Here is a 15,902-nt window from a genome sequence, read left to right on the forward strand (position 1 = left end):
TAATGAAATTCTGGAATGTAGAATTGGAATGCAACCTTTACAAAGAATTTGTTATCTGGAATTGAAATAGTACATACCAAAACAATGACCAGAGTCACAACCTCATCTGGAATGCAGAGACCAAAGTGCAAGAGGATATAAAATTAATCAATATTCCTCCAACATGTGGATTCAACATCCTGTTTCAGAGATTAAAAAGATTGCTTCCAGTTGTTCACAACTCGTTAAATTTTTTTTCAATGTTTTGCCACTTGGAAAGAAGTGGATAGGCTGCTAGGATCTGCTGGTTTAATTATATACAGTGGCACTCTGGTCCAGATATTTGTGGGTGAGCAGATTCTACAGGGCTGGTAGAAACCGGAGGTACATCCCTGAGATGTTCCAATGCAGCCTATATCTGGTCTTTGTACAGAATAAAAACTAGAGGGCATAATTTTAAGCTGAAAGGAGAAAGATTTTAAAATGACCTGAGGGGCACCTTTTTTCACACAGAGGGTGGTTCACATGTGGGATGAACTGCCAGAGGAAGTGGTAGATGCAGGTACAGTGACAAACATTTAATACAATGTTAATAAGTGTGAAGTAACTGTAAAAAGGATTATTACCTGAATGCAGAGGGACCTAGGTGTCCTTGTACATGAATCAAGGAAAGTTGGTGTGCACGTACAACAGGTAATTAGGAAGGCAAATGGAATTTCGTCCTTCACTGTTAAAAGGATTGAGTTTAAAAGCAGCTTATGTTACAGAGGTCATGTTGCAGCTGTGTAGGTTGAGGGACCGAAGTATCCTTTTGCATGAATCACAGAAGATTGGTGTGCAGGTACAACAGATAATTAGGAAGGCAAATGGAATTTTGGCCTTCATTGCCAAAGGGATTGAGTTTAAGAACAAGGAGGTTATGTTGCAGCTGTACAGGGTGCTGGTGAGGCCACACCGAGAGTACTGCGTGCAGTTTTGGTCTCCCAACTTGAGAAAGGATGTGTTGGCACTGGAGGGGGTGCAGAAGAGGAGGTTTACTAGGTTGATTCAGGAGTTGAAGGGCTGGCTTATCAGGAGAGACTGAATTGATGGGGATTATATTCATTGGAATTTTGAAGAATGAGGGGAATATATAGAAACATATAAAATTATGAAGGGAATAGATAAGACAGAAGTAGAGAGGATGTTTCCACTGGCAGGTGAAACTGGGACAAGAGGGCATAGCCTCAAAATTTCGGGGAGCAGACAGAGGACTGAATTGAGAAGAAATTTCTTCACCCAGAGGGTTGTGATTCTATGGAATTCTTGCTGACGCTACTTCAGTAAAGATTTTTAAAGCTAAGATAGTTTTTATTAACAATAAAGGAATTAAGGGTTATGGTGAGAGGGCGGGTAAGTGGAGCTGAGGCCATGGAAAGATCAGCCATGAAAAGATCTTATTGAATGGCGGAACAGGCTTGAAGGGCCAGATGGCCTACTCCTGCTCTTAGTTCATATGTTGACCTGAACATCATTGAGGTAGCAGCATTTCCAGGACAATAATTGGTAGGTACAAACACTTGTTGACCAATCAGTCAAACAGCATTTATAGAAAATGTCATTGGGCTTCTTAAACTCATAGTAGAGCCAAAAATAATTTAATAATCTATTGATACGACCTATGTTGACACAAAAGAATTGTTTTATACTGTTAACATCAAGGAAGTCTGCAAATTTACAGGAGTCATGGAAATGTTTTCCATTCGTACCATCACAAAAAAGGAACTTCAGATGTAAAAAAAAATCTGCAGCTTTCCAAAAGTTGCAAATACTGACAACAAGAATGAGTGGTACAACTACTTGAGCCCTTTGAGGAGGTATCAAGTGAAGTTATTCACACAGCAAAACAGCCTGATGAAAAAATTAATGTAGCAGATTTGACTTTGATGCAAAGTGATGAGCCAACACAAACTCAAGAACAACATTTCAATTCTTTGTTTTTCAAAGAGGAATGCTCAGTCCCAGGTGACAGGAATAATGTAATGTAAACCAAATTCCTCTCATACTGCGATTTGAAAATGTGAGAATACCTACTTCACCAGAAAAATATCCACAGAGAGGAAATAAAGATGTCCAACCTTCTCATCAAGTTGAAGTAAATAATTTATTTTTTCAACTTAGATGTAACAAATTGCCTTTTTGGAAATTATGAACTTGAGTATTGTTGGAAAATATCACATTTGATAAAACTTTTCATCTTGCACTTATCAGGACATTTTCGATAATAGTCAAGAGTGTGGTGCTGGGTGGCACGGTGGCACAGTGGTTAGCACTGCTGCCTCACAGCGCCAGAGACCCGGGTTCAATTCCCGCCTCAGGCGACTGACTGTGTGGAGTTTGCACGTTCTCCCCGTGTCTGCGTGGGTTTCCTCCGGGTGCTCCGGTTTCCTCCCACAGTCCAAAGATGTGCAGGGTCAGGTGAATTGGCCATGCTAAATTGCCCGTAGTGTTAGGTAAGGGGTAAATGTAGGGGTATGGGTGGGTTTCGCTTCGGCGGGTCGGTGTGGACTTGTTGGGCCGAAGAGCCTGTTTCCACACTGTAATGTAATCTAATCTAATGTAATCTAATCTAAAAAGCACAGCAGGTCAGGCAGCATCCAAGAAGCTGGAGAATCGATGTTTCAAGCACAAGCCCTTCATCAGGCTTAAGCCCTACTGTGCTTTTCCACCAGAACACTCTCGACTCTGATCTCCAGCATCAGCATGTCCTCACTTTCTCCCATTTTCAACAATACCAATGTAAAGGGGAACCACATGTTGTACTGCATGAGAAGATAATGGTGATTGATTGGAAAGTGCACTCTGGATGGTGATGGAGCTGCCAAGAAGAATGAACAGTTAGATAATGACTGCCAGTTAACTGCCAGCTTTTGTTAAAATTTCCATCAGGCAGGTAGACATTTATTGAGCAAGGCACAACCCTGAGGATTGAACTAGAAAATAGCTGTCATCTACTTTGTTAAGTTGATGCAGGCACATGTTTTTATGGGTTCTTTGTTTACATTAGCCCTGTGCATTAATTTTTGGAGTTTTCAGTACATATCAGTGTATACCGCAAGCGCAAGTGACAATCTTAAATGTCTCTCAGTGGTATTCGTAATGCACTCAGTTTTATATAGTAGATGTTACCTAATTGCAGAATAACATAGATCACTGTATTCTGAGTTTTCAATCACAGGCTAGTTTTGTACAGTCAATATCTTGCCTGTTGCAAGCAGCCAAAAGGATATGCCCCACCAGTCTTTGGGATGTCTGGCCTACATATTAGCAACACATCAGCACTGAAATTCATATATCACAATACTCATTTAAGTGATAGGCAGCACATCTCTTTAGCTTGAAACTGGATATTGTTAGTGGTGAACATAGCAGAAACATATAACAGCTAGCTATGGCTATAATCCTGAGCTTTGTGCATGGGAAGTCATGTCTCATAAGTTTGATTGAGTTTTTTGAAGAAATAACAGAGAGGATTGATGAGGGCACAGCGGAAGACATGATCTATATGGACTTTAGTAAGGGCGTTCGACAAGGTTCCCCATGGGACACTGGCTAGCAAGGTTAGATCTCATGGAATATAGGGTGTATTAACCATTTGGATACAGAACTGGCTCAAAGGTAGAAGATACAGGGTGGGGGTGCAGGGTTGTTTTTCAGACTGGAGGCCTGTGAACAGTGGAGTGCCACAAGGATCAGTGCTGGGACCACTACTTTTCATCATTTATATAAATGATTTGGATGTGAGCAAAGGAGGGATAGTTAGTAAGTTTGTCGATGACACCAAAATTAGTGGTGTAGTGGACAGCAAAGATGGTTACCTCAGATTACAGTGGGATATTGATCAGATGGGCCAATGCGCTGAGGAGTGGCAGATGGAGTTTAATTCAAATAAATGCGAGGTGCTGCATTTTGGAAAAGCAAATCAGAGCAGGACTTATACACTTAATGGTAAGGTCCTAGGGAGTCTTGCTGAACAAAGGGACCTTGGAGTGCAGGTTCATAGCTCCTTGAAAGAAGAGTTGCAGGTAGACAGGATAGTGAAGAAGGCGTTTGGTATGCTTTCTTTTATTGGTCAGAGTATTGAGTACAGGAGTTGGGAGGTCATGTTGCAGCTGTACAGGACATTGATTAGGCCACTTCTGGAATATTGCGTGTAATGCTTCCTATTGGAAGGATGTTGTGAAACTTGAAATGGTTCAGAAAAGATCTACAAGGATGTTTCCAGGGTTGGAGGATTTGAGCTATAAGGAGAGGCTGAACAGGCTAGGGCTCTTTTCCCTGGAGCATAGGAGGCTGAGGGGTGACCTTACAGGAGTTTATAAAATCATGAGGGGCATGGATAGGATAAATAGACAAGGTATTTTCCCTGGGGTGTGGGAGTCCAGAACTAGAGGGTACAGGTTTAGGGAGAGAGGGGAAAGATATAAAAGAGACCTAAGGAGCAACTTTTTCACGCAGAGGGTGGTACTTGTATGGAATGAGCTGTCAGTGGAAGTGGTGCAGCATAGTACAATTGCAACATTTAAAAGGCATCTGGATGGGTATATGAATAGGAAGGGTTTGGAGGGAAATGGGCCAAGTACTGACAGGTGGGACTAGATTGGGTTGGGATATCTGGTCGGCATGAATGAGTTGAACCGAAGGGTCTGTTTCCGTGCTATACATCTCTATGACTCTCTGACAAAGACATATAAATGCTAACTATCAAATGATTCTGAATGGATTAATGTTGGAAGTTACATTTACAGTCTTTGATAGGGGAAAGACGATTTGGCTTGGGATTCTGATGGGTTCAGATATGTCATCCATGGTTCCTGATAGTGCCTTTTTTTGAAATCCAGAGATATTCTTGCACATCACTGAACGGGTTTCCCCACCACCAAATTGTCTGTTACTTTTTAAAGTAATTAAGACTAACTAGCTAATATAATGTGTATCTATTATTATCATGCAATAAATTACATCCTGTTGTTAATACAACTGCCTGTTCTCGTTAAGATCGTTAGGGGTTCATCCTCTACCGCTGCAAACCCATTCTACCGCAGCGTTCTACTGCAAACCTCAGCTGGTAGTGGTTGTTTTGTAATACATTTAACAAAGATGGCAAAGATGATTTTGTAGCACTCCTTCATGATGCTGGAGCTCCTGAATTAAGAGCATTCATTTTTTTCTTAACAGAAAATCATTAAAACAGAAGGCAAATAGTTAAATCTCAATGCACTTAAACTGCATAGTCTCAATTTCCAATATCTCTATCCAAACACCAAAACTAAAATAAAATCCTCCTTCGAGATCTCTTCTGACTTCTGTTTAATATTTAAACATACACATTAGCAGCTAATAACTAAATCACATTAGACCCCTTCTCCTCGGTTCTCTACATCTTTGTATATAAGTTCACTCTTCACAATTTCCATTTCAGAGTCATAGTCATAGAGATGTACAGCATGGAAACAGACCCTTCGATCCAACACATCCATACCGACCAGATATCCCAACCCAATCTGTCCCACCTGCCAGCATCCGGTCCATATCCCTCCAAACCCTTTCTATTCATATACCCATCCAGATGCCTTTTAAATGTTGCAATTGTACCAGCCTCCACCACTTCCTCTGGCAGCTCATTCCATCCATGTACCACCCTCTGCATGAAAATGTTGCCCCTTAGGTGTCTTTTATATCTTTCCCCTCTCACCCTAAACCTATGCCCTCTAGTTCTGGACTCCCCCACCCCAGGGAAAAGACTTTGTCTATTTATCCTATCCAGGCCCCTCATGATTTTATAAACTCTATAATGTCACCCCTCACCCTCCGATGTGCCAGAGAAAACAGCCCTAGCCTATTCAATCTCTCCCTGTAGCTCAAATCCTCCAACCCTGGCAACATCCTTGTAAGTCTTTTCTGAACCCTTTCAAGCTTCACAACATCTTTCCAATAGGAAGGAGACCGGAATTGCACACAATATTCCAACAGTGGCCTAACCAATATCCTGTACAGCCGCAACATGACCTCCCAACTCCTGGACTCAATAGTCTGACCAATAAAGTAAAGCATACCAAACGCCTTCTTCACTATCCTCTCTACCTGCAACTTTACTTTCAAGGAGCTATGAATCTGCACTCGAAGGTCTCTTTGTTCAGCAACACCCCTGAGAATCTTACCATTAAGTGTATAAGTCCTGCTAAGATTTGCTTTCCCAAAATGCAGCACCTTGCATTTATCTAAATTAAACTCCAACTGTGACTTCTCAGCCCATTGGCCCATCTGATCAATATCCCGTCTGAGGTAACCATCTTTGCTGTCCACTACACCTCCAATTTTGGTGTCATCTGCAAACTTACTAGCTATACCTCTTCTGCTCACATCCAAATCATTTATATAATGATGAAAAGTAGTGGACCCAGCACCGATCCTCGCGGCACTCCACTGGTCACAGGCCTCCAGTCTGAAAAGCATCCTTTCACCACCACCCTCTGTCTTCTATCTTTGAGCCAGTTCTGTATCCAAATGACTCGTTGTCCTTGTATTCCATGAAATCCAACTTTGATAACCAGTTTCCCAAGGAGAACCTTGTTGAATGCCTGATTGAAGTCCATATAGATCACATCTACCGCTCTGCCCTCATCAATCCTCTTTGTTACTTCTTCAAAAAACTCAGTCAAATTTGTGAGACATGATTTCCCATGCATAAAGTCATGTTAACTATCCCTAATCAGTCCTTACCTTTCCAAATACATGTACATCTTGTCCCTCAGGATTCCCTCCAACAACTTGTCTACCACCGACATCAGGCTCACTGGACTATAGTTCCCTGGCTTTTCCTTACCACCTTTCTTAAACAATGGCACCACGTTAGTCAGCCTCCAGTCTGCTGGCACCTCATCTGGGACAATCGATGATACAAATATCTCAGCAAGAGGCCCAGCAATCGCTTCTCTAGTTTTCCACAGAGTTCTAGGGTACACCTGATGAGGGTCTGGGGACTTATCCACTTTTAGGCATGTCAAGACATCCAGCACTTCCTCCTCTGTAATATGGACATTTTTCAAGGTGTCACCATCCATTTCCCTACATTCTATATCTTCCATGTCCTTTTCCATCGTAAATACTGATGCAAAATACTCGTTTAATATCTCCCCCATCTCATGCGGCTCCACACAAAGGCCACCTTTCTGATCTTTGAGGTGCCCTATTTTCTCCCTGGTTACCCTTTTGTCCTTAATGTATTTGTAAAAACCCTTTGGATTCTCCTTAATTCTATTTGCCAAAGCTATCTCATGTCCCCGTTTTGCCCTCCTGATTTCCCTCTTAAGTACACTCCTACTCCCTTTATACTCTTCGAAGGATTCACTCGATCTATCCTGCCTATACCTTACATAGGCTTTCTTCTTTTTCTTGACCAAAACCTCAATTTCTTTCGTCATCCAGCATTCCCTATACCTACCAGCCTTTCCTTTCACCCTGACAGGAATATACTTTCTCTGGAACTCTCGTTATCTCATTTCTGAAGGCTTCCCATTTTCCAGCCGTCCTTTTACCTGTGAACATCTGCCCCCAATCAGCTTTTGAAAGCTCTTGCCTTATACCGTCAAAATTGGCCTTTCTCCAATTTATAACTTCAACTGTTAGATTTGGTCCAGCCTTTTCCATCACTATTTTAAAACTAATAGAATTATGGTCACTGCCCCAAAGTGCTCCCTCACTGACTCCTCAGTCACCTGCCCTGCCTTATTTCCCAAGAGTAGGTCAAGTTTTGCACCTTCTCTAGTACGTACATCCACATACTGAATCAGAAAATTTTCTTGTACACGCTTGACAAATTCCTCTCCATCTAAACCCTTAACAGTATCCCAATAACTACTAGAAAGCTATTTTATTTTTTGCTTTTAATCTAATTATCAGCTGTACAAAATGCTGGCCACAGCTTTGAAAATTCTTTTAAATATTTTTAAAAATTATTATCATTCTTAGACAGTTATAAGTCAATATATTTCCTTTTCATTGCAGACTTGACATTACTTTTACCTATTTTTCTGCAACAGTAGAAACATGTCCAACCATACATATCTAATTTCACCATTAAGAGTCCTTTCTAAACTGCATCATTCCAATCATTTCCCTATAAACAATGTTTTGCTGCAACATTCTTTTTGGACATGATTTGGAGATGTCGGTGTTGGACTGGGGTGTACAAAGTTAAAAATCACACAACACCAGGTTATAGTCCAACAGGTTTAACTGGAAGCACACTCGCTTTCGGAGCGGGATCGAGCCCTCCACTATCACCTGATGAAGGAGCGTCGCTCCGAAAGCTAGTGTGCTTCCAATTAAACCTGTTGGACTATAACCTGGTGTTGTGTGATTCTTTTTGGAACGAGTGTTATTTCATCGGATAAAACTGTCCAGACCAGAGCATGAATTGATTGATTAATTCTATGCTATTTTTGATGTAGATTTGCAAATTGGCACTGTGATGTAGATTCTACATTTTAGAAATGCTCAATTTCCACTCATTTTAACTTGTTGATGGCCATAAACTCTACATTAGAGCTGATCAACTACTTATAAATCTATTTTAATATTTTAATGTCAGACATGTGTGAGCTCTCATTATATTGTCACACCGTTGATTCCGCTTTCTAATAAAGTCTCCACATGAATGCCAATCTTAATTCTTCCATCTTTCTTTGATAAACAGCTCCTAAAATTCTATTGGCAGCTGAGCATTTTTCAAAGTAATAGTCAAAGATATTCTCTTCATTCAGGAGGATAATTGCACTGTTGTTTTCAATAGTATTTTCAATCATGTGGACTGAAACAGAGTCTCTCTGGAGAAGCTGCTTATTGAAATCAAACCTGACAAGTCTTTTTTATTTTTTCCTTCCTTTCTTAATAAATTCCTACCTTGATAATGGGCTAACTTTTCTCTCTACTTTCTGGAAGCCTTCTCTGGCAATGGATACCCCCGATCTACCACAGTAACAAAGGTTTATTGCATCTTCTGATAAAGGATCAGAATTATCAATGACAGCAATCCAGAACTAAACTTTGCAACTTACTTAATGAAATTTCCATGTCACTGGCAAGGCCAGCATTTTATTTTTGTCCACCTTCCCACAAACTAACTAGACATGAACATACCAGAATAGTTTTCATGATAATTGATTATAGTTTCATTGCCACCATTACCGAGGCTAGCTTTCAATTCCAGATTTTATCCAAAGAATTTAACTTCCACCAGCTGCTTTGGTGGTATATCGAACCCACATTTCTCAGGCATTAAACTGAGCCTCTGGATTGCTAGTTCAATGACATCACCATCACCAAACACCCCATACTCATCACACGAAAATGTGAGTCCTTTTGAATCCTATATTCTAAGCTCATCCCTATTTCCATTTCTCCCAGTCCTGGGTTGGATGTTGGAAGGTACTGTGATCTCCCTGCTCCGTATTTGCCCATCAACACCAACTCCCTGCCCAATCCATCCACAACGCAAACACCAGATTGACAGTCCACCCATGACAAAACCAGCGAGCTGCTCTACAGCTATTTTACCCACCCGTTCTCCTAAATTAGCTCATGACAATGCAAAGTGAGGAGGAAACTTTAGAGATCTGTCAGCCAATCTGACTATAGGTAGCAACCACACCAACACCTCCCCCCGCCTTCACCCCAGCGCCCCCCTCCCCAACCAAACAACCACACCAAAAGCAGCAGCATTTGTGGAATGCAAGTGCAAAGGAATAATCATTTTTAATAACAAAGAATCTAACATTGCCCCTTGACATTCAATGGCATGATCATTACTCAATACCCACTACCAATAGTTAAAAACAATGACTGCAGATCCTGGAAACCAGATCTGGATTAGTGGTGCTGGAAGAGTACAACAGTTCAGGCAGCATCCAAGGAGCAGTAAAATCGACGTTTCGGGCAAAAGCCCTTCATCGGGAATAAAGGCAGAGAGCCTGAAGGGTGGAGAGATAAGCTAGAGGAGGGTGGGGGTGGGGAGAAAGTAGCATAGAGTACAATAGGTGAGTGGGGGAGGGGATGAAGGTGATAGGTTGGGGGAGGGGGGGGGGAGGGTGGAGTGGATAGGTGGAAAAGAAGATAGGCAGGTAGGACAAGTCATGGGGACAGTGCTGAGCTGGAAGTTTGGAACTAAGGTGAGGTGGGGGAAAGAGAAATGAGGAAACTGTTGAAGCCCACATTGATGCCCTGGGGTTGAAGTGTTCCGAAGCGGAAGATGAGGCGTTCTTCCTCCAGGCATCTGGTGGTGAGGGAGCAGCAGTGAAGGAGGCCCAGGACCTCCATGTCCTCGGCAGAGTGGGAGGGGGAGTTGAAATGTTGGGCCATGGGGCGGTGTGGTTGATTGGGGCGGGTGTCCCGGAGATGTTCCCTAAAGCGCTCTGTTAGGAGGCGCCCAGTCTCCCCAATGTAGAGGAGACCGCATCGGGAGCAACGGATACAATAAATGATACTAGTGGATGTGCAGGAAAAACTTTGATGGATGTGGAAGGCTCCTTTAGGGCCTTGGATGGAAGTGAGGGAGGAGGTGTGGGCACAGGTTTTGCAGTTCCTGCGGTGGCAGGGGAAGGTGCCAGGACGGGAGGGTGGGTTGTAGGGGGGCGTGGACCTGACCAGGTAGTCACGGAGGGAATGGTCTTTACGGAAGGCGGAAAGGGGTGGGGAGGGAAATATATCCCTGGTGGTGGGATCTGTTTGGAGGTGGCAGAAATGTCGGTGGATAATTTGGTTTATGTGAAGGTTGGTAGGGTGGAAGGTGAGCACCAGGTTGGAGGGGTGGGGTCTGAGGGCGGAGGTATGGGATATGGACGAGATGCGTTGGAGGGCATCTTTAACCACGTGGGAAGGGAAATTGCGGTCTCAGAAGAAGGCCATCTGGTGTGTTCTGTGGTGGAACTGGTCCTCCTGGGAGCAGATACGGCGGAGGCGGAGGAATTGGAATACGGGATGGCATTTTTGCAGGAGGTAGGGTGGGAAGAGGTGTAATCCAGGTAGCTGTGGGAGTCGGTGGGTTTGTAAAAGATGTCAGTGTCAGGTCGGTCGTCACTAATGGAGATGGAGAGGTCCAGGAAGGGGAGGGAGGTATCAGAGATGGTCCAGGTAAATTTAAGGTCAGGGTGGAATGTGTTGGTGAAGTTGATGAATTGCTCAACATCCTCGCGGGAGCACGAGGTGGCGCCAATGTAGTCATCAATGTAGCGGAGGAAGAGGTGGGGAGTGGTGCCGGTGTAATTACGGAAGATCAACTGCTCTACGTAGCCAACAAAGAGACAGGCATAGCTGGGGCCCATACGTGTGCCCATGACTACCCCTTTGGTCTGGAGGAAGTGGGAGGATTCGACGGAGAAATTGTTAAGGGTGAGGACCAGTTCGGCCAAACGAATGAGAGTGTCGGTGAAATGGTACTGTTGGGGACGTCGGGAGAGGAAAGAACAGAGGGCTTGGAGGCCCTGGTCATGGCGGATGGAGGTGTAGAGGGATTGGATATCCATGGTGAAGATGAGGTATTGGGGGCTGGGGAAACTGAAGTCTTGGAGGAGGTGGAGGGCGTGGGTGGTGTCTTGAACGTATGTGGGGAGTTCCTAGACTAGGGGGGATAGGACAGTATCGAGGTAGGTAGAGATGAGTTCAGTGGGGCAGGAGCATGCTGAGACAATGGTCGGCCAGGGTGGTCAGGCTTGTGGATCTTGGGAAGGAGGTTCCCGGACTATGAGGTTGGAAGATGTGGGTGGGAGATCTCCTGAGGTGATGAGGTTCTGTATGGTCTGGGAGATGATGGTTTGGTGATGGAGGTGTCCTCGAGTTGGCGTTTGGCTTCAGAGGTGTAGAGGTCAGTGCGCCAGACTACCACTGCGCCCCCTTTATCTGCTGGCTTGATGGTGAGGTTAGGATTAGAGTAGAGGGATTGGAGGACTGTGCATTGTGAGGGTGAGAGGTTGGAGTGGGGGAGGGTGGGTAGACAGGTTGAGGCAGTTAATGTCCCGGCGGCAGTTGGAAATGAAGTAGTCGAGGGCGGGTAATAGGCCAGTGCGGGGTGTCCAGGTGGATGCAGTGTGTTGGAGGTGGGTGAAGACGTCCTTGGAAGGTGGGCGGGAGTCCTGATTGTGAAAGTAAGCTCGGAGGCGGAGGAAGAAGTGTTCGACGTCACGGCGTGTATTAAATTCATTGATGCGTGGACAGAGGGGGATGAAGGTGAGTCCTTTGCTGAGGACTGCATTGATTGGGGGACGGAGGGGGATGGAGGGAGATGATGGTGAGTCCTTTGCTGAGGACTGGATGAAGGTGAGTCCTTTGCTGAGGACTGGATGAAGGTGAGTCCTTTGCTGAGGACTGGATGAAGGTGAGTCCTTTGCTGAGGACTGGATGAAGGGGAGTCCGCCTCCCCCACTCACCTATTGTACTCTAAGCTACTTTGTCCCCAACCCCACCCTCCTCTAGCTCATCTCTCCACTGTTCAGGCTCTCTGCCTTTATTCCTGATGACGGGCTTTTGCCCGAAACGTCGTCTGGAAATGATTTTACTGCTCCTCGGATGCTGCCTGAACTGCTGTGCTCTTCCAGCACCACTAATCCAGAACCCACTACCAATATCCTGGGGCTACCATTGACCAGAAAGTGGGGAGAATATGACCTTGTGGTGCCTTCGACTGAGAGCCTCAAAGAAGAATTCCTCCTATTTCCCAATAACAGTCAATCCAACAAAAGTTTTCAGTCCACTCACTTGGTCTGGGCCTCTTCCTATCATGCGTAAAACACGAGTTGAGGGTGGGGCAGATATAAGCATATTAAGTGGCAGTTGTGAACATTTAAGAACCTCAACATGTTGGCAAATAGTTGGGCACCTCCATGGCTGTCATAAAGTTGGGGACAGGCAGCAGGAAAGTCACACTTTGCATTTTACAATCCCCTTCAATCACACTAGCAGTGGAGTACAAAATCCAGTTAGACAACAATAGACTAGGGGGGAAGGCTTTGAGACTGAAGTTCAAATAAAGAACTTTCTTCAAATTTCCAGATGCTTGTCGTACATCATATGGGACTTTTAGAAGGTATTTTAAAATTTATTCACAATTATGGTGTTTGCTAGCTATGCCAGGAATTATTGCCCATCCCTAGTTTTGTTTTTGAGAAGATGCTGGTGAGCTATCTTTTTGAAGTACTGACATCCCTGTGGTGTCCCACAGTGCTATCAGGCGTAATTGTTGAAAAATAAAGAAACATGGCAGCCAAGTTGGGGGACAACAACGTCCTGAAAACAGGAATGAGATAAATCATTAGAAGATGTGCACATGTCAACCGCTGTTCAATCGGTAGTATTCTTACCGCTGAACCAGATTTGTTGGTTCAAGTTCCACTCCAGAATGAAAATCAAGGCTAACATTCCAATGAAGTAAATGTTGCACTGTCAGAGATTCAGTCTTTTTGGGTAAGATGGTAAATGAGTACCCACTACCCTCTCAGGTGAGCGGTAGAGATTCTTTGGCATAATCCCCTGGTGTCCTGGCCCAATATTTTATCCTAAAATCAACATCACAAAAAAAGCAATGTTCTGGGAATCATCACATTCCTGTGTGAGACACTTTGTGCAATCTTGGTTACCTTGTTTCTAACAGTTTGAAAGTATTTCATCAGCAGTTTGGACCATTCAGGGATCTTAAAAGAATGAATTGAGCAGTTTAGGAGAGTTTTACCTGAGGACATTGCTTGGTAATTACTTGTAGAAGGCGGAGAAGGTGCTGCTGCTCAGATGGCTCCAGTTGCGACATCAGTTGGATGAGCTCTGTAATGTGGCAGTTAATTGGCTCAGGCTGCTTCTCGTATACTGAAGGTAAAACACGGAGCAACAGAGAATTCCCTGTAAGCACAACGTGAAAATAAAGGATTCAACAGTTTGTAAATCATCTGGAAATGATTCCTCAGTGTGCTTAAAGGAATTTGTGTTAAGTAACCAAAAGGTGATACTACTGTCAGCATGTAAGGTATTACAGCCATGTTTAAGGAATCAAGGAACAGTTAATTTAGTTCTTTCTTTACTGAAAATAAATGTCTGAAAATCCTGAACCTAGCAAGAATACAGCACAACAGGTGATCTCCAATTACAAGCAACATACCATTCATAAATTTAAACCATAACATAAGGAAATAATTACTGAACTAAATAGCGGGGCTTGCTTTATAACCATTTAACTCTTTCATAACAGAGATTGAATACTTGCTACAAACAGTTTTTAAAACAAATTTGCTGTTTGACAGAATGTTATATGATAACATCACCCCAACCATCTCTCTGTTTGCCTGTAGCAATTCAGATCCATGTCTTTGTTAAGTCTAAAGTTAACTGTTTCTCACTCACGTGGTCAGTCTCCTATATTCCATCTTTCATGAACCTCAGTTCATCCAAACCTCTGCTGCCCATATTTTAAGACACATCAAGTCCCATCTGCTTATCACTCGTGCTCATGACCCATGTTAGCTCCTAGCTAATCAATGCCTTGGTTTTCACATTTTCATACTTATTTTCGAGCCGTTACATGGCTTTGACCCTTATTTGTATACTCTCCATTCTGACAATTCTCAGATATCTGCACCCTTCTCATTCTAGCTTCATGACCAACACTGATTTTAATGGCTCCATAGAACATAGAAAAGTACAACACAGAACAGGCCCTTCGGCCCACGATGTTGTGCTGTAATTGATCCCAACATAAATAACCTAACCTATGCACCCCTCAATTCACTGGTGTCCATGTGCATGTCCAGCAGTCACTTAAATGTCCCTAATAACTCTGCTTCCACCACCACCGCTGGCAACACATTCCATGCATTCACAACTCTTTGGTTAAGAACCTACCCCTGAAGTCTCCTCTATACCTTTCTTCTAATATTCCAAAACTATGACCTCCCCCCCCCCCCCCCCCCCCCCCCCCCCGTGCCAGTCAATCCTGTCTCTGGCTATTGACTCCATTCACGCCTCGATGAATACCTTGATCAGGTCACTTCTCTTCCTCCTTCTCTCCAAAGAGAAAAGTCCCAGCCCAGTCAACCTCCCTTCCTCAGACAAGCCCTTCAGTCCCTGCAGCATCCCGACAAATCTTCCCTGCACCCTCTCCAAAACCTCTGTATTTTTCCTATAGTAGGGTGACCAGAACTGGACACAATATCCCAAGTGTGGTCTCGTCAGGAACTTATAGAGCTGTAGCAAAACCTCGCAACTCTTAAACTCGATCCCCCATTAATGAAAGCCAAAACATCATATGCTTTCTTAACATCCCTATCCACTTGCGTGGCAAATTTGAGGGATCTATGTACTTGAACACCAAGATCCCTGTGTTCCTCCACACTGCCAAGAATCCGATCTTTAATCCTACATTAAGCATTCAAGTTTGACCTTCCAAAATGCATCACTTCGCATTTATCCAGGTTCAACTCAATCTGTCATTTCTCAGCGCAGATTAGAGTGGTTCTGGAAAAGCACAGCAGGTCAGGCAGCATCTGAGGAGCAGGAAAATCGATGTTTTAGGCAAAGCCTTAATCAGGAATGAATCCAGCACCATTCTAATCTAGACTCTTATCTCTAGCATCTGCAGTTCTCACTTTTGCCAATTTCTCAGTCCAGCACTGCATCTTGTCTCTGTTGTGCTGCAGCCTGCAATAGCCCTCAATACTATCAACGGTACCTCCAACTCTTGTGCCATCTGCAAATTTACTAACCCACCTCTCAACCTCCTCATTCAAGGCAGAATACTTTCCATCTGCAACCACTCTCTGCCTTCTGTCAGCCAACCAATTCTGAATCCAGACTGCCAAATCTCCCTGTATCCCATACTCCCTGACTTTATGAATGGGCCTACCATG

The 15,902-nt window shown here is 43.7% G+C and overlaps 1 protein-coding gene across 8 annotated transcripts in view; it reads right to left on the reverse strand.

Moving 5' to 3' along the window:
• Positions 1-15,902, reverse strand: part of veph1 (ventricular zone expressed PH domain-containing 1) — a 315,263-nt gene that overhangs the window by 191,756 nt on the left and 107,605 nt on the right. For all 8 annotated transcript variants that reach the window (XR_015759192.1, XM_087993606.1, XM_087993605.1 and 5 more), the window contains one exon: positions 13,739-13,902. Coding sequence is in view for 7 of the 8 variants with exons in the window: in XM_087993606.1 (XP_087849732.1) it covers positions 13,739-13,902 (164 nt within the window). In the remaining variant the exon portion in view is untranslated. The remainder of the gene's footprint in view (positions 1-13,738; positions 13,903-15,902) is intronic.

The sequence above is a fragment of the Chiloscyllium plagiosum genome, unplaced genomic scaffold (genome assembly GCF_037043375.1).
Source record: "Chiloscyllium plagiosum isolate Xiang-an unplaced genomic scaffold, Cpla_swu_hap1 HiC_scaffold_13, whole genome shotgun sequence".
In the NCBI taxonomy this organism is placed as follows: Eukaryota; Metazoa; Chordata; class Chondrichthyes; order Orectolobiformes; family Hemiscylliidae; genus Chiloscyllium; species Chiloscyllium plagiosum.